The 22604-nt window shown below is 60.8% G+C and overlaps 2 protein-coding genes across 5 annotated transcripts in view; one reads left to right on the top strand and one right to left on the bottom strand.

Annotated features, from left to right (window-relative positions):
- The first annotated feature begins 14 nt into the window (after positions 1-14).
- Positions 15-17966, top strand: EVPL (envoplakin). 2 transcript variants are annotated; one of them, XM_040244510.1, is made up of 22 exons: positions 15-166; positions 2490-2589; positions 3177-3331; positions 3447-3573; positions 4541-4666; positions 4864-4902; positions 5004-5165; positions 5243-5350; positions 5499-5594; positions 6933-7058; positions 7889-8035; positions 8344-8498; positions 8664-8761; positions 9050-9222; positions 10458-10636; positions 10725-10863; positions 10997-11190; positions 11541-11691; positions 12835-12918; positions 13045-13155; positions 13260-13352; positions 14266-17966. In XM_040244510.1, exons 1-22 carry the CDS (start codon positions 69-71, stop codon positions 17704-17706), a joined length of 6102 nt encoding a protein of 2033 aa, XP_040100444.1. In that variant the 5' UTR covers positions 15-68; the 3' UTR covers positions 17707-17966. The 2 variants fall into 2 exon arrangements, with proteins under 2 accessions (XP_040100444.1, XP_040100445.1); XM_040244511.1 differs by having other exon boundaries at positions 8664-8793; positions 9016-9222.
- A 536-nt stretch (positions 17967-18502) lies between these two features.
- The window catches only part of CDK3 (cyclin dependent kinase 3), a 4397-nt gene continuing 295 nt past the window's right edge, over positions 18503-22604 (bottom strand). Inside the window, exons 2-8 of one of the 3 annotated variants that reach the window (XM_040244616.1) lie at positions 22071-22201; positions 21666-21743; positions 21465-21585; positions 21160-21330; positions 20975-21076; positions 20500-20703; positions 18503-19255 (exon numbers count right to left, since the gene is read on the bottom strand). In XM_040244616.1, the coding sequence (XP_040100550.1) occupies positions 19130-19255; positions 20500-20703; positions 20975-21076; positions 21160-21330; positions 21465-21585; positions 21666-21743; positions 22071-22186 (918 nt within the window). In that variant the 5' untranslated portion in view covers positions 22187-22201 and the 3' untranslated portion in view covers positions 18503-19129. Of the gene's footprint in view, positions 19256-20499; positions 20704-20974; positions 21077-21159; positions 21331-21464; positions 21586-21665; positions 21744-22070 lie in introns of all 3 variants that reach the window. The other 2 variants (XM_040244615.1, XM_040244617.1) reach the window with 2 other exon arrangements.

Raw genomic sequence — 22604 nt, 5'->3', positions numbered from 1 at the left:
CCGCTTCCCGCCGCCTGCCCACCCTCGCCGGCCGAGCCCAGCCCGAGCCTGTACCAGCCTTCAGGACCATGTTCAAGGGGCTGAGCAAAACCTCCCAGGGGAAGGGGTCCCCCAAGGGCTCCCCGGCCAAAGGCTCCCCCAAGGGGTCCCCCAACAAGCACAGCAGGTGAGTGCGGCCGGGGGTGGGGGCCAGAGCCAGGATGGCTCCAGACCCAGGGGCTCCAGCCACCTGGAGGCAGCCAGCCAGAGCTGAGGACCAGCCCAGCGCTGGCATTTGGTGTCCTGAGGCTAAAGAGCCTGGGGGTGAACTCTCTTCCCAGCCCAGACCTAGCTCCAGCCCTGGCAGGCAGGCATGGCCTGGAGCTCCCCACGTTCTGGGGGGTGCAGCCTGAGGGCTCTACAGACATGCTGGACAGGGGCCTGAGCTTTCCTCCTCTGCTGGGAGGTGAGGAGGCTGGAGGGCACGGCTCTCCATCCACGGCTCTGCCCTCTAGGCTCCACTTGCCCCGGGATGACCCATGGGACCTGGGCACAGGGTGGGCAGAAGGACTGAGGCCAGAGAAGCCAAGAGGTGGTGGTGGAGTGCCCAGAGGCAAGGAGGCGGGGCTGTGCTGCTCCAGGTCCAGGCTGCCGCTTTCCCCACCGGCTGAGACCTTGGGCCTCGAGAGCTTTGTTACAGAGTTGAGATGATTCCTTCACTGGGTGGGTGTGCGGAGGGGTGCTGTGGGGAAGCAGGAGGGGCCCACGGACCTGGGACGTCTCAGAGCCTTCCTCAGTTCACCCAGCTCTCTGCAGGGGCCCCAGCCCGATACCACCCCCCTCCACCCACCCACAGAGCCCCACGCTCTGCAGACAGACTCGGGCAGCCTTCTTCCGCTCACTGGCTGTCAGCCCCCTCTGCTAGGTGGAGGTGGCAGCTCGCCCGGGGTCCCGGGTGCAGAGGTGGGGGCCGAGATGAAAGGCCCAGCACCTGATAGGGATCAGGGCGAGGACACAGAGGCTGGGCTTCTGGGCGGACAGGAAAGACGGTGGTTAAGACTCTCACTGGAGTGACCTGTCCCCCCTGGGGCTCTGGGCCCTGCCCAGGATGGAGTGGGCTCCTCCCGGCCAGAGCAGCCCTCCCAGGATTCCGCTCCTGGAGCTCCCGGCCCCAGGGCGGCTCCGGTCATCTCCTTCCCCTCGGCCCTGTCCTCCGGTGGCCCCAAGAGGGCACACCAGTCCCCTCCCGTGCAGTCCGTTTGTTCCCACTTACAGAGCACCTACTGTATGCCAGGACTGCTTTAGGCCCTGGGGATGCCATCGTAAACAGAATCGACAGGTCCCAGCCTTCAAATCCCTTTAGAGGAGTAAAAACAATCACTTACGGGGTGCTGACAGGACGCTAGTTTTCTTCACACAGGAACACGGTGAGGAGGTGGATATTACTAGAGCGTTGACCTCTAGGTGAGGAGCCTCAGGCCCAGAGAGGTTAAGTAACTTGCCCAAGACCACACAGCTGCAGGGATAGAGGAAGATAAAAATCAGGCTGCCGGTCAGAGTTCTTTCAGATTGTCCCTTTGTGGCATGGCCCTTCTGCTTGGAGGGGGCTTCTCCTTGGACCCCTGGTTCAAGGCCCAGCCCGTGTTGCCATCCCTCCCCGGGGACGGTGGCCTCCCAGGGTGCTGTGCTCCTGAGGCTTAGACCATGCTCTTATTAGGTCTGCTCGTCCCTCTAGACCCCAGAGAGTGAGCTGGAGCCCACAGCTGGCACCCTGTAGAGGCTGGGAGACGGCCCTGGGAAAGGACCCCGGTTCAGGCTCATCCTCTGCTCCTCCTGGCTGTGCCACCTGGAGCAAGTCAGGTCCAAGCTTGGGCTCTGAACCCCCAAATCTGGAAAGTGTTGGGGTTCCCTGGCAATCTCGTGGCCCACCTCCCCCACCGGGTGCTGGGTGTCTCCTCTGCAAGCTTGCTAATTCTGGGCGGGTCCTGCAAAGCCTGGGGCAGTGGAGGGGAGACAGGGCTGGGGTGGGAGGAAGCTGAGCTGGGGGACTTGCTGCTGCTCCCCTGCCCCCAGCCAGCTCACCCACCCCTCCCAGGATCCAGCTGTCCCGCCTCAGGTATTAGGGGCTGAGCCAGTGAGTCACATGCTCCCCTGTGGGCTGCCTGCCCTCCAGCCTGAAGCAGCAGCAGAGAGCAGGGTGGGGTCGGGAGGCACTTCCTTGACGGGGAGATGGCGGCTCCACAGGGCCACCCACACCCAGGACCCTCATTTTCTGAACCCTCACTGAAGGCAGAGCTCCCCTGCCCAGGACTGCGTAGCTCACAGAGAGTCCTACCAAGGGGCCAGGGCTCCCCAGGTCTTGACTCCACCCACCTAGGGCTCTGAGCTCAGCTATGGGGCAGGACTGGGCGGGTGCAGGCAGGGGATCCCACCCAGGTGGGCAGACCTCTGCCCAAGGGAAACAGGGGACTTTGCCAACCAGGCTGCCCTCTGTCTCCACCCCTCATCAGAGCTGCCACTCAGGAGCTGGCCCTGCTGATCTCCCGCATGCAGGCCAACGCCGACCAGGTGGAAAGGGACGTTCTGGAGACCCAGAAGAAGCTGCAGCAGGTGAAGCTGGGGGAAGACGGCAGGGGGCGGGGCGTGAGAGGCTTGTTGCCGTCCCTGGTGGTCCCAGAGGTGCCCACTCGCCGTGGCAAAGATGCACAGATGGTCCCGTCCTTCCCTGGTCACTCCCCAAACACAGCGGGAGCGAGGGCTTGGCACACCTTCTCTGGTGGGTTCCCCACGCCACGCCCTCCCCGTCCCTTCATTGTCATCACGGCACCCCTTCTATAGTGACATCAAAGCAGAGCTCTTCACCTGATGTTCAGGGGGCCCTTGACCTGGTTCTGCCTACCTGCTCAGAAAACCCCATTTTCCATTTCTCCCCAGGCTTCCTCTAGGCAGGAACGTCTGTTCCTTTTTTCTGAAATGTGCTCTCCTCACCACTTCACCCCATCCCCCAAAGCCCTCCCACCTGCAGGAAGCCCTCCCTGATTGCTTCCTGCAGGGGAGTCAAAGGACCTCCCCTGTGTCCCTGAGTCTGCCTCACTGGTGCTCGCACTTCACCCTCTCCTGGTGTGGGCACCAAGGTTGGCCAGGGTCCCTGGGATGGCAGGGGGGCTTGGGCAGCAAGGATGCCTTCCCCGCCTCAGGACCGGCAGCACAGTGAGCAGCGCCAGGCCCTACAGCACCAGCAGGAGGTGGGCCGCAGCCTGAAGGAGGCTGAGGTGCTGCTGAAAGACCTCTTCCTGGATGTGGACAAGGCCCAGAGGCTCAAGCACCCGCAGGCAGAGGAGATCGAGAAGGAGTGAGTGTGGGGCAGGGGGTGACAGCGGCAGGAGCTGGGGGTCCAGGATGGAGGGGCCGGGGTTCCCGGGGGAGCCCCGGACCCGGCTCTGACCTGCTGGCCACTTCCTTGGCAGCATCAAGCAGCTGCACGAGCGGGTGACCCAGGAGTGCGCTGAGTACCGCGCCCTGTACGAGAAGATGGTGCTGCCGCCCGACGTGGGGCCCAGGGTCGACTGGGTGAGGGTGCTGGAGCAGAAGCAGGTCAGGGGTCACCCAGCAGCCATCAGAGGGTGACGCAGGGCTGCACTTTGGGGCTGATGCATCCTTGGACCTGGGTGGGGGCTGGGTCTCTGAAAAGGGAGAGGGCAGAAGAGACCGTGCAATCGTGGAGGGCTTCCTGCAGGTGGGAGAGCTCGGTTGGGATGAGGTGAAGTGGTGAGGAAAGGATATTTCAGAAAAAAAGGAACAGAGGCTCCTGCCTGGAGGAAGCCTGGGGTGTGATGGAAAAAGGGCTTTTCTGGGCAGGGAGGGAGAACCAGGTCAAGGGCCCCCCGGAACATCAGGTGAGGAATTGTGCTTTGCTGTCACGACAGAAGGGGTGCCGTGATGACAATGAAGGGACAACTCAGTTCAGTTCAGTCGTTCAGTCGTGTCCAGCTCTTTGAAGGGATAGGGGAAGGCATGGACAGGGCAGGGTGTGTGCAGGCTCAGGAGCCAGGCTGGAGATGTCCAGGCAGGAGATTTTCAGAGCTCAGCCTTGAGACTTGGGGACCAGCGGGATTCAGGATCCACAGTCACGTGACCCTGAGGCCACTGGAGACTAGCATGTTCTCCAGTGTGTCCCATGTGGTGCTAGAGGTAAAGAATCCGCCTGCCAGCGCAGGAGACACAAGAGATGCAGGTTCAACCCCTGGGTCGGGAAGATCCCCTGGAGAAGGCAATGGCAACCCACTCCAGTATTCCAGCCTGGAGAATCCCATGGACAGAGGAGCCTGGCAGGCTACAGTCCCTGGGGTCCCACAGAGTGGGACATGACTGAAGCGAATTAGTACATGGCCCCAGGGTGAGCTGCAGCCATTCACCCAGGCAGCGCCTGGCCTGTCCACGCTCTGCCAGAATGACCAGCTCCAATCCCTGCTGATGGGGATGCTGGGTGGAGGGGGAGGGTGGGTGCGGGGCTCCCCACCCCAGGCCCTGTGGCAGAGCTGAGTGGCCAGCTCTTCTGCAGAAGCAGGTCTGCGAGGGCCAGTATGGGCCGGGCATGGTGGAGCTGGAGCAGCAGGTCGCTGAACACAACATCCTGCAGAAGGAAATTGAGGCCTACGGGCAGCAGCTGCGGACCCTCGTAGGGCCGGTGGGTGAGCCATTGGACACACGCCCCTGTCTGGCCCCCTGGTTCCCTTTCTCCTATCAGAGCCTGAGCAAGGTCTGGCTGGTCCTCGGTGACTGGGGATGGAGGAGGGGCAAGGGAGGCCCAGGGATGTGGGGTGCGTTCTCCCCTGCACCTCCTCTCTCACTGGGCCTGCATTTTCTCCCCCTTGGTCGAGACAGGACGCAGCCACCATCCGGAGCCAATACCGGGACCTCCTGGTGAGCCCCAGGGCAGGCTGGGTGGGCTGTCTGCACCCTTGACGAGGCCAGCTTTCCTGGATGCAGCCTGACGGTGCCTCTCTCCCCGTATCCGAGCACAGAAGGCAGCCTCGTGGCGAGGGCAGAGCCTGGGCAGCCTGTACACGCACCTGCAGGGCTGTACGCGCCAGCTGAGTGCCCTGGCCCAGCAGCAGCAGCGCATCCTCCAGCAAGACTGGAGCGACCACCTGGCCGACCCTGCGGGCGTGCGGAGGGAGTACGAGGTCAGCGGGGACAGGTGGGGGCGGGGTGGGGGAACAAGGGGCCTGGTCCTCACTGCCTCGCCTCGATCCTCTCCCAGCACTTCAAGCAGCATGAACTGCTGAGCCAGGAGCAGTGCGTGAACCAGCTGGAGGACGACGGGGAGCGCATGTTGGAGCTCGGGCATCCGGCCGTGGGGCCCATCCAGGTGCCAGGGCCGGACACTCCCTGCTGCCTTGGGGACTCTCAGTCAGGGATCTTCCCGGGGAGGCTGGGGAGACTGGGCCCGGGCCAGTGGGGGCAGTGGGCAGGGCCAGGTCGGGCGCGGTCCAAGGGCTCCGTGCTGCTGCCCCCAGGCTCACCAGGAGGCCCTGAAGGTGGAGTGGCAGAACTTCTTGAACCTTTGCATCTGCCAGGAGAGCCAGCTGCAGCATGTGGAGGATTTCCGCAGGGTGAGCCGGGGCGGGGCCGGGCGGGGGACACGCTCGCATCACCCCATAAAAATGACAGAGCTGTGTCGTTGTGACTGGGTCCCAGTGGAAAATAATGTCACCCACGAATTCTTGACAGGGTGGCATCACTCCTGGGGGTGTGAATGTCGGTTCTTGAAAGTGAAAAAAAAAACAACATTTTTTTTCATAAAAAAATAAATCACAGATATGCATATGTAAATGATATACAGAATATCTGTGATATTAAAATGTCATGCCAGTGATGGGGAAAGTAAGGACAAAAAAAGGGAAAATTTACTTAGAGGTATGTCTCTGGTGCCCCAGCAGTTAAGACTCTGCACTCCCAATGCAGGGGGCCTGGGGTTCACTTCCTGATCAGGGAACTAGGTCTCATGCAACTAAGAGTTCTAATGCCACAACTAAAGATCCCACACGTACAACTAAGACCCGCACAGCCAGATAAGTAAATTAATTAAAAAAATTTTTTTAAAAATAAAAGCTCCAAAAAAAAAATAAATAAATAAATAAAATAAAATAAAAGCTCCTTAGAAGGTTCAATAATGAAACAAGGGTGGAGAAATATTGATATAACAGACTATAATAGACAACAGTCCTGTCTATAAAAATAAGAATTTTTTTTAAAAAACAGAAAAATAAAAAATATATATCCACAATGGGGACTTTTGTGTGTTTTTTTGGCTGTACCACACAGCTTGTGAGATCATAGCTCCCCCAACAGGGATTGAACCCAGGTCCACGGCAGTGAAAGTGCTGAGACCTAAGCACTGGACCACTAGAGAATGCCCAATAGGGACTTTTTTTGCTTTTTTTTTGGGTAGTTTCCAACTAAAATGGCTTATAGGCTTTGAGAAAAAAAAGAAGCCTAAAGTTTTGCCTTTTTCTTTTTTTTTAAGAACATTTTCCTTATAAATCCACTATACGTTAGCACATCCACTGACGAGAATTCCGTAGTATCACCCAACTGTGGGCTGTCTCTTTAAAGCACACGCCTAGCTTCTGCTCAGAGACGCCCTGGGCACCAACCCCTGGATCCCAGCCAGGACTCCAGGTGCTGGAGTGAGTCCTCCAGGAGGGCACCGCCCTTCATCTGTGCAGGAAGGACGAAAAACAACGTGCTTTATGACACTAAAAGAAATTAAGTTCAGTGAGCCCAAAATGCCTGATTTGCCGAGCACTCCAGTTAGAAGCTCCCACTGCCTGGGTAGAAAGGCCGACGGCAAGTGGCACTTTGGGTTCAGCCGGTTTGGGTTTAGCTGGTTTGCAGGGTGGCGGGCAGTAGGTGCCCCAGCTCCACCCCTGATCACCCACCGACCTCAGTTCCAGGAAGAGGCGGATTCTGTCAGCCAGACTCTGGCAAAGCTCAACTCCAACCTGGACAGCCAGTACAGCCCTGCCCCGGGGGGCCCACCTGGCACACTAACAGAGATGCTGCGGCAGCTGGAGGTGAGATGGCCCCCCTGGCCCCTCCCCATAGCCGCTCCTGGGTGTCTGGGCCTCGTGCCTCCAGGGTGCTTAGTCCTGCCTGGATCCCCTGCCCTGAGGGTGGGGGGAGGGGCTTCACTCCAGTCGAGGAGCCCGTCTGTCAGCTGCAAGCCCTTCCCACCTCTGGATGTTTCCTCGCCTGTAACGTGACAGGGCTTCCCAGGTGGCGCTGGTGGTAAAGAAAGTGAAAGTCGCTCAGTCGTGTCTGACTCTTGGTGACCCCAAGGACTATCCAGTCCATGGAATTCTCCAGGCCAGAACAGTGGAGATCTTCCCAACCCAAGGATGGAACGCAGGTCTCCCATATTGCAGGCAGATTCTTTACCAGGGAAGCCCTCCTGCTTGCCAATGCAGGAGACATAAGAGATGTGGGTTCGACCCCTGGGTGGGGATGATCCCTTGGAGGAGGGCATGGCCACCCACTCCAGTATTCTTGCCTGGAGAATCCCATGGACAGAGGAGCCTGGTGGACTACAGTCCATGGGGTCACACAGAGTCAGATATGACTGAAGTGACTTAGCACACACACACACACACAGTGTGACAGGGACTGCCCAGAGGAGCTCCGACACCCCTCCAGCTCCCGCTCTGGAGGCCTGGGGGTTGGTTGCTGGGCAGCCGCCTGCCCCACCCCAACCAGCAGACTCTAGGATCCTGGGTGCCCAGGGAGGGGCTCGCTTTACGTTGCTGACTAAGAGACCCTGTCTTCATGACGGCCAGGACCCCTTCCTGGCCCTCCTGCGGGGCACAGGTGGGGTTGGCCTGAGCCTTCATTGCCTGGCTCACTGCAGGCAGAGGAGAAGCAGCTGACCGTGGCCGAAAAGACAGTCAAGGACCTGCAGCTGCGGAGCCAGGGGGTGGCCCCTCTGCCCCAGCGAAGGAACCTGCCCCTGCAGCCCCTGCGTGTGGACAGCATCTGTGATTGGGACTCAGGAGAAGTACAGTCTCCACCCGCCCAGCTCCTCCGGGCCCACCCACCTGACCCCTGCCATCCCCTGTCCCTCCCCTGCCCCCTCCTACCCACTCCGGCCCACCCTTGCTCCACCCCTCCCCAGCACCACCCGCTCCAAGCCCTGTCCAGCCCCTGGCCAGTCCCTGTCCTGACCCTGGTGCTTCTGTCCCTCTCTGGCCCCGTCCCTAGCCCCTACCCTACTGGCCTCTACTGGGCCTCCATCCCTTCTCCAGCCTGGCCCCTAAGCCTGCATGGGCCCCTCCCCACCTCCCCGCCCCCTCCACGCCCCAACAGGTGCAGCTGCTGCGGGGTGAGCAGTATACACTGGTGGACAACACTGACCCATACACCTGGGTGGTCCAAGGCCAGGCAGGCGAGCCCAAGCGGGCCCCAGCCGCCTGCTTCTGCATCCCAGCTCCGGACCCTGAAGCCGTGGCCAGGGCCTCCGGGTGGGTTCTCCTGGGGACCCAGAGGGGCAGGGGGCAGGCTGTGGACCCACCCAGACCAGGCCCTGCGGTTTGAGGCCGTTGCCTGCCCTTTGCCTAAATGTGTGACTGCGGGGGCTGGGGGAGAGCATGGAGGAATGTCCTTCTCTGACCGCCCCCTTGTTCCAGGCTTGCCTCAGAGCTGCAGGCACTGAAGCAGAAACTGACCACAGTCCAGAGCCGCCTGAAGGCCAGTGCCAAGGAGCCCTTAAGGCCCAGCCAGCAGGGTACCGAGGGCTGGCCAGGGAAAGAGGGAGGCGTTGTTGAAATAGGAGTAGATGCCTACTCTGGTCACCCAGGGGCTACCATGGGCAGGGGGTGACCCTGAATTAAAGGCTCTGATCGGGGGCTTCCATTCTCTGGGTTGGCAAGCCTGATGTCCCTCCCTCAGTGAGGCCCTGCCCACCGCCCTCCTCCACACAGGACCCTCTGCGGGTGCTCACAGAGGGGCCCAGCAGGCAGGCAGGCAGACACGAGGCAGGCCCTGGACCCTCAGAGGCACTCTCTTCCCCCAGCTCCAAGCAGCTCGGGCCCACCTGACCCACAGGCCCAGAAGCTCCTGACACAGATGACCCGGCTGGAGGAGGACCTGAGGCAGATAGAGAAACAGCTGCTGGCCTGGGCCCGGGCCCCGCTGAGCCGCACCGCACCACTCGAGGACCTCGAGGGCCGCATTGAGAACCACCAGGTGGGTGAGGCAGGGCAGCTGGGATAACAAACGGTCCAGCCCTGGGGAGGCAGGTGTGGGGGCAGCCGTGGGCCCTCGAGGTGGAAGAAGTGAGCCGATAGTCCAGGGCTCCCTCAGGCTCCTTCCCATCCTGGCTCTTCCCCTGACCTGCTCTGTGACTCTGGGCAATTCGCTTAACCTCTCTGGGCCTTGGTTTCCTCATCCCTGAAAACGGGCTTGCGGCATCTTAGGGGTGGTTTCTCCGGGGTGGCTGACAGGGAGCCTCCCTGGAGAGAGTGCAGGGGTGAAAACATGGTCACAGAAGGACCCCGACGTGCTAACGGTGAAAGCCACTCCTTCCCCACACCCGGGGGTGGGGGTTCAGGGGGAGAAGTTCGGGTTGTATCCTTCCAAACCAGTTTCTACTCAGATATATTGTTTGGATTTAGTTTTTTAAAAACGAAGCATGTTTTTCACATGATTGTGCATCTCAGTGTTCTTCACTCTGCCACATTCTGGGGCGTTTCAGCTCGGTCGGGGCCAACCAGGCGGGGCAGGGCTCCAGAGGTGGGAGAGGTGTTTCAGCTGGGGTCCTGGGGGGCCAGGCAAGGAAGGAGGAGTGGCAGAAGGAGGCACTGTGGGGTGACAGCCTAGACAATACCTCTGCCCATGCTGGGCCCAGGTTACCACCGCCCTGGGCAGGATCTTAGTTCCCCAACCAGGGAGTGAACCCATGCCTTCTGCAGTGGAAGCGCAGTGTCTTAACCACTGGACTGCCAGGGAAGTCCCTGGTCCTTGGGTTTTGAAGGTCCTCTTCCGCATCAGAGGTGTTGGGGGTCCAGTTAGCCTGGAAGCTGGAATTATGGAATAATGGATTATGGAATCGATGAGTGAATAACTGTTGAAAGAATAGACAAAATCATAATTGCAAGTGGAGGGAGCTAGGGCTTTGCTGCTTGACTGGGGGGAAGGTGGCAGGGAACTGAAGGTTTTGTGAACAGACGTGAAGACCAAGGTGGGGGCAGCTCCTGACTCACAGGGTCTCATTTCATCCTCCCATCAAGCATTTGTAGATGAGGAGAGTGAGGGTCAGAGAGGTTGACCTGCCTATGGTCATCCACTTGGAAAGTGAGCCCGAGCATGTCCACACCACATTCTGGAGGCCTCGCAAGCAGAGTTATGTTGACATAGCGGGAGGGCTGGGTGGAAGCCACCTGCCCAGAACCAGAGATCCTGAGACCCTCGATGCACCCCAGGGCACGACCCAGCGGCTGCAGAGCCTGGGAGCAGAGAAGGAGGCGGCCCAGCAGAAGTGTGAGGCATTTCTGTCCGGGCAGCCCTCGGGGCCCGCTGCCCTGCACCTGCCCGTGGTCCTCAACAGTGTCAAGAACAAGTACAGGGACGTGCAGGTTCTCTGCGGCCTCTATGGGGAGAAGTGAGTGCCCTGGAGGCGGGGGCCACTGGGTGAGGCTTCGGGGGTGCGGCCAAGGGGGTGTCCGACACTGGGCCTCCTCTTGCGACAGAGCCAAGGCCGCCCTGGGTCTGGAGCGGCAGATCCGGGATGCGGACAAGGTCATCCGAGGCTTCGAGTCTGCCCTGGCACAGGAGGCCCCCATCCCCGCAGGCCCGGGCGCGCTGCAGGAGAGGGTCAGCGAGCTGAAGGTGAGGGGCCGGGAGGCCTCCTGGCAGGAGTGGGGGTGCGGGCTGACCCAGGAGCGGGGGGGCGGTGCAAGTGGAGGGTGGGCCTGGCATCCGACCGAACCACAAGGGTACGTTGTGTCCCCTCCTGCCCCAGCGCCGGCGGAGGGAGCTGCTGGAGCAGCAGGCCTGTGTGCTCGGGCTGCACCGCCAGCTGAAGGCCGTCGAGCACACGTGCAGTGCACTGCAGAACAATTTCCGCGAGTTCTGCAAAGACCTGCCTCACCAGCAGCGCCAGGTGCGGGCCCTCACCGACCGCTACCACGCCGTGGGGGACCAGTTGGACCTGCGGTGAGTGGCCGGGCCACTGGGGCTCACAGCACAGCCCCACAGTGCGTGGTGGCCGTGGCTGATGAGCTGTGGGGCCTTGGACGGGTGAGCGCACCTCTCTGAGGCTCAGCCTCTTCTCCTCTAAAATGGGATGATAACAGCATCAGCCTCCCAGGTGGTGCCTGGCAGAAAGTGTCGGTCCATCTTTGAATGCCCAGCTCCAGCCACCCGGCCAAAGTTGAGAGGATCAGCATGGCGAGTCAGTCAGGCCTCCCAACCTGTTCCAGGGACGGAGGAACTCACCAGCCTCCTCTGTGCACCCCTCGCCTGCCCCCCGAGGGCCGCTCTCACCTCTGCTCCTCCTCTTGCAGGGAGAAGATGGTGCAGGATGCTGGCCTCACCTACCAGCAGTTCAAGAACTGCACAGACAACCTGAACGCCTGGCTGGAGCGCCTGCCTCACAACAAGGTGCAGCCCAGCGACGGGCCCAGCCAGATTGCCTACAAGCTGCAGGCGCAGAAGGTGAGGAGCTGGGGCTGCAGGGGGTGTGGGCCGGCCTCTCTCCCTGCCTCTTACCCAGAGCTGAGCCCTCAAGCCAGGCCCAGTTCCCTGGCTGCCTTCTAACAGGGAGAGCAGCCTGTGTGCGTGTGGCCCGCCCTCTAGTGGCCAGTGTTTTAATGAGCTCAAAACTCAGACCCCAGAGGCCTTGCTCCGCTCACCACCACCGCGGCCACCCAAAATGCCACACTTTGTCCACGGTGGCTCAGACAGTAACGGATCTGCCTGCAGTGGAGGCGACCTGGGTTCAATCCCTGGGTCGAGAAGATCCCCTGGAGAAGGAAATGGCAACCCACTCCAGTATTCTTGCCTGGAAAATTCCATGGATGGAGGAGCCTGGTAGGCTACAGTCCATGGGGTCGCAAAGAGTTGGGCACGACTGAGAGCCTAGGAAAACAGCCAGCCCTTCTCTCTGTGGCCCGAGGTGGGCAGTGGGCTTTGTGTTCCTGGAGGTACCAACTCCTACTTCATCCTCTTCCTCACACCTCCTTACTATTGTTGCTGCTGTCCAGTCACTAAGTCCTGTCTGACTCTTCGTGACCCCGTGGACTACAGCACGCCAGGCTTCCCTGTCCTTCTCTATCTCCTGGAGTTTGCTCAGACTTATGTCCACTGAGTCGCTGATGCCGTCCAACCAAATCATCCTCTGTTGTCCCCTTCTCCTCCTGCCTTCAGTCTTTCCCAGCATCATACATGCTGGGAATGAAAAGGGGCTGGGTGCAGCCTGCCCTCAGGCAGCCTGCAGTTCTGGGGGGAGGCCAGTGCGTCTCAGGCCATGATGCTGATAAGTGCTTTGGTGGAGAAGCCAGTGCTGTGGGAGCCCTTTGTAAGGACACCCATGGGGTGAGGGCAAGCAGTCTGGAAGGAACTGACACCCAGCCCAAGGCCTAAGGAATAAGTAGTGTGACCAGTATGTGTGTGTTGGGGGTGAGATGTTTTGATCAGAGGCCTCGGTGGGTCATGGCCGGGGGTGGGGTGGGGTGGTGGAAGGCAGCTTTCCACAGAGCGCTTGCTGCCCCTGGGTGCTGCTGGCTGCCTGCGGGCCTGGAGGCGAGTCCAGGTGAGTGGGGGGGGGGGGTCCCCTGACCCTCTCTCCTGCCCCGGCAGAGACTGCTGCAGGAGATCCAGGGCCGCGAGCAGGACAGGGCCAGGGCATCCCGCCTCTCCCAGCACCTGCAGGCGGCCCTCCAGGTAAGCAGTCCCTTCAGCTCCTCCCTCTTTATCTCCCCCTCCCCCTCCCTCCTTCCGCCAGTCCCCTACTCTCCCTCCCCCAGCTCCCCCCACTGACAGCCAGTCTGTGTCCTCCCCCCTGCTCAGGACTATGAGCTGCAGGCAGACACCTACCGAGGTTCCCTGGAGCCCACCCAGGGGGCGTCAGCCCCCAAGAGACCCCGAGTTGCGCCCCTGCAGGACAGCATCCAAGCCCAGGTAAGCTGGGCTCTTTGTTCCTCATTCCCTTCCCGGGGTGCCAGCTCTGCAGCCTCTGAGGGAGGAGCTGACACTGGCCCACCCCCTCCCTTTGGCCTCTCCAGGAGAAGAACCTGACGAAGGCCTACACTGAGGTGGCAGCTGCCCACCAGCAGCAACTGCACCAGCTGGAATTTGCCAAAAAGATTCTGGAGAAGGTATGGGGGTGATGTCCACGCTAGGCAGCCTGGGTGGGTGGTTGACCGGGCAGACTTCCCTACCTGCTCACACTCAGCCCCGGGACAGGTTCAGTAGCCTGAGGGAGGTGCGGCTCTCTGCCTCCCCCAGCAGCCCTTCCAGGCTGGTTTCCATCTCAGAGTTAGTACCAGGAGATGTCACTCGGTGTAGTCACAGCTTAGCCCCTGGGCAGCACCCCGGTGGGGACAGGAGAAAATCCCGCAGTCTTCACCCTCAGGACCCAGCCCCCATGGGCAAGAGGCCACTAGGTCTCCATCCCCGGGAGGCCAGGAGCTGGGAGCTCTCCATGACTCTCGGTGAGTGGCCAAGGGACTTTCCAGCCTCCTCCCACCCAGAGGTGTATCCCAGGATCCCCCAGAGGAGCACAGGCCCATTTCTGGGAACCTGGGTGGAAGGGGAACAGGGAAAGGTTGGGAAGGGAGGACCTTCTTACTTTCACATTCTAGTGCAAATGCAGCCTGAACACTGCCTTACATCCTAGCGGACTGGGCATTGATGACGCCTCTTAAAAATCCTACCTTAGAACACTCAGATCTTCAATTCCACCTCCCAGGACCTACTGGGAAGTCTCAGAAAGCAGGGAAGGGTCCTGCTCTCAGGAGGGTGGGGTGTTGTTGTTCAGTTGTTCAGTCGCTAGTCATATCAGAGTCTTGGCGACCCTACGGACTGCAGCATGCCAGATTTCTCTGTCCTTCACCATCTCCTGGAGTTGGCTCAAACTCATGTCCATTGAATCGATGATGCCATCCAGCCATCTCATCTTCTGTCGCCCCTTCTCCTTCTGCCCTCAGTCTTTCCCAGCATCAGGGCCTTTAGACAGGGGCTTATCCCTTTCCTCCCCTAACCCCAGGACTCTCCCCTCTTCCTCTGCAGAAAGAGCTCAGTGAGGACATCCAGATGACACCTAATGCCCAGCAGGGGTCTGAGAGCCCAGCCCGGGTGGGCAGGGAGTCAGAGGCCCTGAGGTCCCAGCTAGAGGAAGAGAGGAAGCGGGTGGCCCAGGTGCAACACGAGCTGGAGGAGCAGAGGAGCCAGCTGCTGCAGCTGAAGACCCAGCGGCCAGTGGAGAAACTGGAGGAGAAGGAAGTGGTGGAGTTCTACCGGGATCCCCAGCTGGAGAGCAACCTATCCAGGGTGAAGTCCCAGGTGGAGGACGAGGGCAAGAAGCGGGCCGGCCTACAGGCGGACCTGGAGGCAGCGGCCCAGAAGATCTTGCAGCTGGAGAGCCAGAGGAAGGCCACGGAGCCCCACCTGCTGACCAAGGAGGTCACCCAGATCGAGAGGGACCCCGGCCTGGACAGCCAGGCAGCCCAGCTCAACAGTGAGCTCCAGCTCCTGCAAGAGGAGAACATGGCCGTCTTGGCCCAGCTGGAGGCACTGAAGGCAGAGCTGCTGGCCCTTGAGCAGAAGGAGGTGAATGTGAAAGAGACAGTCGTGGTGAAAGAAGTGGTCAAGGTGGAGAAGGATCTGGAGATGCTCCAGGCAGCCCAGGCCCTGAGGCTGCAGATTCAGGAGGATGCGGCCCAGCGGAAGCGGGCGAAGGATGCCCTCGCCAAGCTACAAGCTCGCGTCGTGGAGCTGGAGGCGGCGATCCGCGCCGTGGAGCCCAAGGTGATCGTGAAGGAGGTGAAGAAGGTGGAACAGGACCCCGGCCTCCTCCAGGAGGCATCCAGGCTGAGGAGCCTCCTGGAGGCGCAGAAGAGTGAGAACGAGGTGCTGGCCAGGGAGCTGAAGGAGCTGCACAGCAAGCACGGCGCGGCGGCGAAGCGGAAGCCGCGGGTGGATCTCCAGGAGCGCGTGCAGGAGAGCTTCCGGGTGGACCCAGAGACGGAGCGGGAGATCGCGCGGCTCCGGGCCGAGCTGCAGGAGACTGCCCGCAAGAGGAGCGGCGTGGAGCAGGAGGTGGAGCGGCTGCTGCCAGAGCTGGCGGTGCTGCGGGCCCAGAAGCCCACCGTGGAGTACAAGCAGGTGACGCAGGAGCTGGTGCGGCACGAGAAGAGCCCCGAGCTGCTGCGGGAGATCGACCGACTGAAGGCCCAGCTCAACGAGCTGGTCAACGGCAGCGGGCGGGCCCAGGAGCAGCTCATCCGGCTGCAAGGGGAGCGCGACGAGTGGCGGCGCGAGCGCTCTAAGGTGGAGACCAAGACGGTGAACAAGGAGGTGGTGCGCCGTGAGAAGGACCCCGTCCTGGAGCAGGAAGCCCAGCGGCTGCGCCAGGAGGTGCGGGAGGCCACCCAGAAGCGGCGGGCGGCCGAGGACGTGGTCCACGAGCTGCAGAACAAGTACCTGCTGCTGGAGAGGCGGCGGCCCGAGGAGAGGGTGGTGGTGCAGGAGGTGGTGGTCACCCAGAAGGACCCGAAGCTCCGCGAGGAGCACAGCCGGCTGAGCCTGAGCCTGGATGAGGAGGCTGGCCGGCGGCGGCAGCTGGAGCGGGAGGTGCAGCAGCTGCGGGCCGCCGTGCAGGAGGACGAGGGCCGACTCAGCTTCCGGGAGGACCGTAGCAAGAAGCTGGCTGTGGAGAGGGAGCTGCGGCAGCTGACCCTGAGGCTCCAGGAGCTGGAGAAGCGGCCTCCGGCAGTGCAGGAGAAGATCATCATGGAGGAGGTAGTCCAGCTGGAGAAGGACCCGGACCTGGAGAAGTCCACGGCGGCCCTCCGGCAAGACCTGGCCCAGGAGAAGACCCAGGCGACCGAGGTGCATCGGGAGTGCAAGAACCTGCAGGTGCAGATCGACGTGCTCCAGAAGACCAAGCCGCAGGAGAAGACCATCTACAAGGAAGTGATCAGGGTGGAGAAGGACCCAGTGCTGGAGGGAGAGCGTGCCCGGGTGTGGGAGGTGCTCAACCGGGAGCGCGCTGCCCGAGAGAGCCGGGAGGAGGAGGTGAGGCGCCTGCGGGAGCGGGTGGAGCGGGCTGAGGCGCTGGGGAGGACCTGGGCTCGGGAGGAGGCCGAGCTCCAGAAGACCCGGGACCGGGTGAGCCAGGAGTGCAGGCAGCTGCAGCAGGAGCTGCGGGAGCTGGAGAGGCAGAAGCAGCAGCAGGTGCTGCGCCTGCAGGAGGAGTCCAAGCTGCTCAGCCAGAAGACGGAGAGCGAGCGGCAGAGGGCAGCCCAGCGGGGCCAGGAACTCTCGCAGCTCGAGTCGGCCATCCTTCGCGAGAAGGACCAGATCTACGAGAAGGAGCGGACCCTCCGGGACCTCCACACCCAGGTGAGCCGGGAGGAGCTCAACCAGGAGACCCAGACGCGGGAGACCAACCTCTCCACCAAGATCTCCATCCTGGAGCCTGAGACGGGGAAGGACATGTCCCCGTACGAGGCCTACAAGAGGGGTGTCATCGACCGAAGCCAGTACCTCCAGCTGCAGGATCTCGAGTGTGACTGGGAGGAGGTCACCACCTCGGGCCCCCACGGCGAGGAGTCTGTGCTCCTGGACCGCAAGAGCGGGAAGCAGTACTCCATCGAGGCCGCCCTGCGCAGCCGGCGCATCTCCAAGGAGGAGTACCATCTCTACAAGGACGGCCAGCTCCCCATCAGCGAATTCGCTCTGCTCGTGGCCGGGGAGACCAAGCCCTGCCCCTCCCTCTCCATCGGCGCCATCATCTCCAAGTCCCCACTCGCCTCTCCGGCCCCGCAGAGCACCAGTCTCTTCTCCCCTGGCTTCTCTCTTGGGCTCGGTGAGGACAGTTTCCCCATCGCCGGCATTTACGACACGACCACGGACAACAAGTGCACCATCAAGACGGCCATGGCCAAGAACATGCTGGACCCCATCACCGGGCAGAAGCTGCTAGAGGCTCAGGCGGCCACGGGGGGCATCGTGGACCTCCTGAGCCGGGAGCGCTACTCCGTGCACAAGGCAATGGAGCGGGGGCTGATCGAGAACGGCTCAACCCAGAGGTTGCTCAACGCCCAGAAAGCCTTCACCGGCATTGAGGACCCCGTGACCAAGAAGAGGCTGTCGGTGGGCGAGGCTGTCCAGAAGGGCTGGATGCCCGAGGAAAGTGTGCTCCCGCACCTGCGGGTGCAGCACCTGACCGGAGGGCTCATCGATCCCAAGAGGACTGGCCGCATCCCCGTGGCGCAGGCTGTGCTCTCCGGCATGATCAGCGAGGAGCTGGCCCAGCTCCTGCAGGACGAGGCCAGTTACGAGAAGGACTTGACAGATCCCATTTCCAAGGAGCGACTGAGCTACAAGGAGGCCATGGGGCGCTGCCGGAAGGACCCCCTGAGCGGCCTGTTGCTCCTCCCAGCCTCGCTAGAGGGGTACCGCTGCTACCGCTCAGCCTCCCCCACTGTCCCACGCTCCCTGCGTTGACGGGCCGAGTAGTCACAGGGAGTGATTGGGGATGGGGAGGGGAGGATGCACGCACCTCCGGCCCCCAGGGGATTGGGCCTAACCCAGGGGATTGGGTCTTCCCTCTGTCCCGTCAGTGTTCTGTTTCTAAGCGTTCTTGGTGTTGGACTCCCTCCCGTAAATTTGGTATCCCCTAACCCAACCCCTGAGCCCGCAGCTCTGCTTTCCCGGCTCCTCCCTCACCCAATAAACGAATTCTCCTGGTGCTTCCAATAAACGAATTCTCCTGGTGTCTTTTTTTCTTTTACAATAGTAAAAGATGTTTATCAGTTTTCACAATCAATAGCCAGATCAAAAAAAGATAATTCCAATTGCAAGCCATCATGGAAACATGATTAACCTAACGGTATAAAATAATTACATACAATTTGAGGGGGCTGAGTGAGGTGGTAAGCAGAAGTACACATTTTCATCTGCCCAGCCAATCTACATCTTTTGGCTGGTTTCTCCTGGTGTCTTGTTCACATTTGAGAACAGAGTAGATATTTCTGGGGCATGAGCAGGAGGGAAGGCACTCCTAGGTGGGGAGTGGACACACCCAGCTGGCCCTGCTGGGAACGGGGACTTTCAGAAGACAGTGGCTCTTTTCACTCCGGGAAGGACCTGAGGGGGGCAGGTCATGGAGAATCAGGCCTTCCTCACAGCCAGCTCAGGGCCACCTAGTTCAGGGCAGAAGCTGTCTCCAGCCCTCTGTCAACCTCCCCCTTGTTGGCACGTCCCCGGCATCCTCCCAGAGCAGAGAGAAACACTAGAAAACTCAGGAATATATCACTTTCATTTTCTGTTCTTGAAGCCAGAGGCATACAAACGTAAGCATATCCGCAATGATGAGATAGCTACTTAGAACATCCGGCCTCCCCCCAGGGATCAGGAAAATGGCCTCTCCCCCTTGCTCCGCCTCCTGTTTTAACATGAGACTCTTAACTGGAACTCAACTCTTCCCCCATAACGTTTTAAATCCAAAAGGACCAGCTGGGGGGGAACCCCTTCATTGGGGGTCTTGCTCTGCAGCCGAGGGTGGGGTGGCCAAGGGGCACTAGGAGGGCCTTGCTGGCGGCTCGGGCAGGCTTTCTGCTCTCCTTGGCACCTGCCAGTCTGGTGCCCAGGGACCCCGCCTCTAATGGGCCTCCTCAGGCAGGGGGCTTCTGTGCCCCCATTTTGAAAAGGCAAACCCAGCAAACAACACAGGAACTTGCTAGCCTGCTGGCAGGACTAACCCAAACTCAGCCCTCGGACAGCTGATGCCAAACTGCTCTCTCCCTAGGTGTGTCCCCTTTCTTGGGGAGTGAAAAGGGCGGCGGGGGGGCGGGGGGGGGCGGGGGGCCGGGGGGGGCGGGGGGGGGGGGCTGCAGAGGGGCTTTGAGGCGGTGGGCCTCGCACATTCTCAGCGGCAGAAACGCTCCAGCACACACTGGTGGGGCGCTGCAGAGGTCTCGGTGGATGAGAAGTACGGGTGGGCCAGGGCAGTCTTGGCTGAGATCCGCCGGCTGGGATCGTACTGCAGGAGTTGCTGCAGAGAGAGGAGGAGAGAGGCTGGGCCCCGGGTGTAGCCAGAGCCCCATAGCCCCAAAGCAGCTGCCTTCAAACCCAGAACCGCCCAAAGCCACTACCTCCCAGCTGGAGAACCAGTTCCAGACACTCCTGGAATCTGGGGACAAAGACTTTGTTCTAGTCCAGCCCTGCTGAGTCACCCCTGTCTCCTTCATGCTACTGAGGCTGAGTCAGTCTCTCCTCGTCCTTAGAGAGCTTTCCAGGCTCCAGCCCACTTCTAGTTGAGACAGATCTAAGTATCAGGAAGAGGGGCCAAGCACGTCCAGGGAGCATGCTTGAGACTGGGGCAGAAACAAAATTCCCTAAACCCAGCTAGGGGGTAGAAGGACCTCCCCACCTTAAAGCAGCCAGGATGGAGGGTGAGGAGTCCTGGTGGGAAGTCCATGCTGCCCTCCAGCACTGGGTTGGGAGACCCACACAGCCCTTGGGAAAGCTGGGCACACAGTGTGAAGATGAAGTTGCTGCCCTGCCTTCCTGTGACCCAACATCAGACTCGAGAGAGAAATATGCTCCGAGTCTCTGGGGGCAAGAATGGATCCCTGAACCCCTCTGGGCATCCTGGCTTGGGCCAGCCCAAGGGGTCGAGATGGTACACCTGGAGTGGTGACTGAAGATTGTGGCGGGGGCTGAGGAAGCGAGGAGGCAGCCCGCTCTGAATAATAACCACAAGAAAAAATTACCAAAACACAGGCCAACCAAGAGAAAGGGCACATTATCCCAGTACAGGGCTTCCCAGCAGAAAAGAATCCGCCGGCCGACGCAGGAGACGTGAGAGACCTGGGTTCAGTCTCTGCATTGGGACGATCCCCTGGAGTAGGAAATGGCAACCCACTCCAACATTCTTGCCTGCAGAATCCCATGAACACAGAAGCCTGGTGGCTACAGTCCAAAGGGCCACAGAGAGTTGGACATGACCGAATGACTGAGCATACACATACATCGCAGCGTGAAAACAAAGCTAACTGGAAGAGAGAAGTTTTAAAAAGGATGATGAACATTGGACTTATTGTGCAAGAGGCCTCCAGGTGCAACTGATACACACAGGGACAAGCCAACTGTGTACAGAGGTCAAAAAAGAGATCGGTCTTGCCCCAGAAGGAGCCAGGGTTACATTAGAGGCTGGATGACAAAGCGGACACTTCTAGGGAGAGCAGCAGCTGGCGTGAGGAGGCCTTGGCCTCCCTGCCGCCCACCTGTACCTACCAAGAGCAGGTCCTGGCCCTCTGGCTCCAGGCTGGGCACGACCTCCTCCAGCCCCTTACTGGTCCACTTGGGGAAACTGCCCTTATAGTCAGGCAGCTGGGTAACTCCTGGCCACATGGCCTCACTGGGTGTCCCCAGGGTCCGAAAGATACGGAAGAGTTGGTCAATCTCAGAGTCGCCCGGAAACAGGGCTCTGCGGGTCACCTGGAATGGGGAAGGGGAGAAAGCGTGGGGTCTGTTCCCTTGTCATACAGAACCCAGTACCAGACGAGAAGCCAGACCAGGGAGGCACCTTCCAGACATCTTTCCCAGGGCTGTGCTAAAAATCCTGACCTTTTCTGGAAAAAGACCTTTAGCCCAATCCCAAACATCCCTTAATCTACTTTTAATAGGAGAATCACAGCCCCCACGTCCCCCCTACCCCAGAGGACCCTGCCGGTGGCCTCCCTCTGGCCATGTTTATCCCTCTGTCTACCATCTCTGCAAAGATGCAACCGATGCTCCAGATATCCACAGCAGTGGAGTAGAACTTGCAGCCCAAAAGGATCTCGGGGGCACGATACCAGAGTGTCACCACCTGGGGGAGCAAGAAAACAGCATCATTCAGGGCGGCTGGGTGCACAGGTGACATCCCTTCTCTCCCTCTCTGTTCCCTGGTACCTCATGGGTGTAGGTGCGCAGGGGCACCCCGAAGGCTCGAGCCAGTCCGAAGTCAGCCAGCTTGATGGCCCCCAACTCATTGATGAGCAGATTCTGGGGCTTCAAGTCTCGATGGATGACCCGATGCGAGTGGCAGAAGTTCACTCCCTGCAGCAGCTGGAAGAGGTAACTCTGGAACAGCGGGCAAGAGAAAGAAGGAGCTGGCAGAGCGGAGGTGGGCAGGGGCTGGTCAAGCAAGTCTTTGGGGCTGACTTGCTGGTCAAACAATGGCCCCCTTGCTGGTCAGCCCGTCCTTCTCCCGGTACCTTGACTAGGTGCAGGGGGAGCTTGGAGGCCGGGGCAGAGTCCATGTACTTCTTCAGGTCCTGGCTGAGGAACTCAAACACCAGGTAAAGCTTCTTCTCGCTGTGAACCACGTCCAGCAGCCTGGCCAGGCGGTACCAGTCAGCACGCAGCTCCCAGTCGGGCTGGGACAGGCCCACTGCCCCATCCCCTGCCCGCCTCACCTGACAATGTTGGGGTGCTTAAGCTCTTTGAGCAGGGAGATCTCCCTGATGGCAGTGCTTGGGACCCCCTCGGTCTCCCTGGAGGAGAGGAAGGTGCAGCAGTGGAGTGAGAAGCTGGGCAGGGTGCTTCTGCTAGTGGGGTGGGGAGGGTTGGGGGGCTGTTTTATATATAACATAAGGATGGCCCACCTCCTAGCAATGGGACCCTCCTGGGCACGTACTTATCACTGCCAGAGGCCTGGGGTGAAGCCTGGTCAGGGTGAGGATGAATGAGGGCTGCACCCCCTGCTACGTGAGTGAGCAGCAGTCAGAAAAGGAGTCGAATACAAGACTCTGAGATGAGGGTCAGGTGGATAGCTGGGTCACTCCAAACCAGGGGGTCTCAGAGGCTACCCCAGCACTCACAAATCCAGCCTGATCTTCTTGAGGGCCACGAGCTGCCCAGTCTCCTTGTTCTCGGCCTTGTACACCACCCCATAGGTGCCCTCTCCAATCTTCTCCACCTTCTGGAACACATCCATGTCCACAGAGCTGCCCTGGAAATAGAGGCGCCTGGGGCGTTTCCCCCCGTGCCCAGCACCCCTGCTGCCCCTTCAGCCTCCTCGGCACACCCTTGCTGGGCACCCCCACCCAGGCGCCCGGGGTTCCTGAAGCCTGTGGCCCCCAGGGCTCACCCTGCTCTGCTGGCCAGGTGGACCAGGCCCAGGCCCAGGCCCAGCTCCCACCCTCCACCCCAGCCCCAGCCCATCCCCAGGAACCTGTCATGGAGGGAGGCTGCAGCCCAGGCAGGGCAGGAACCCCCAGGCCCCAGGAAGCGGCTGCCCCAGAGCCAGGCTACGGAGCGCAGGAGGGTCCAAACTTCCCTTGCCCAGCACCCGCCCCTGCCTGGGTCCCGGCCCCAGGGTGGGAGGCTGCCCAGAGGGGCTGCCCTGGGGGGCC

Source organism: Oryx dammah, unplaced genomic scaffold, assembly GCF_014754425.2.
Source record: "Oryx dammah isolate SB20612 unplaced genomic scaffold, SCBI_Odam_1.1 HiC_scaffold_8, whole genome shotgun sequence".
Classification (NCBI taxonomy): domain Eukaryota; kingdom Metazoa; phylum Chordata; class Mammalia; order Artiodactyla; family Bovidae; genus Oryx; species Oryx dammah.
This window is presented reverse-complemented; position numbering and strand designations above follow the sequence as displayed.

Excerpts from the sequence above, each read along its gene's own strand:
- EVPL (XM_040244511.1), top strand. The coding sequence starts at position 69 with ATGTTCAAGGGGCTGAGCAAAACCTCCCAGGGGAAGGGGTCCCCCAAG. Across the intron at positions 3,574-4,540 it reads GGGTGCTGGAGCAGAAGCAG|AAGCAGGTCTGCGAGGGCCA; the intron begins GTCAGGGGTCAC and ends GCTCTTCTGCAG. Across the intron at positions 10,637-10,724 it reads TGCGGCCTCTATGGGGAGAA|AGCCAAGGCCGCCCTGGGTC; the intron begins GTGAGTGCCCTG and ends CTCTTGCGACAG.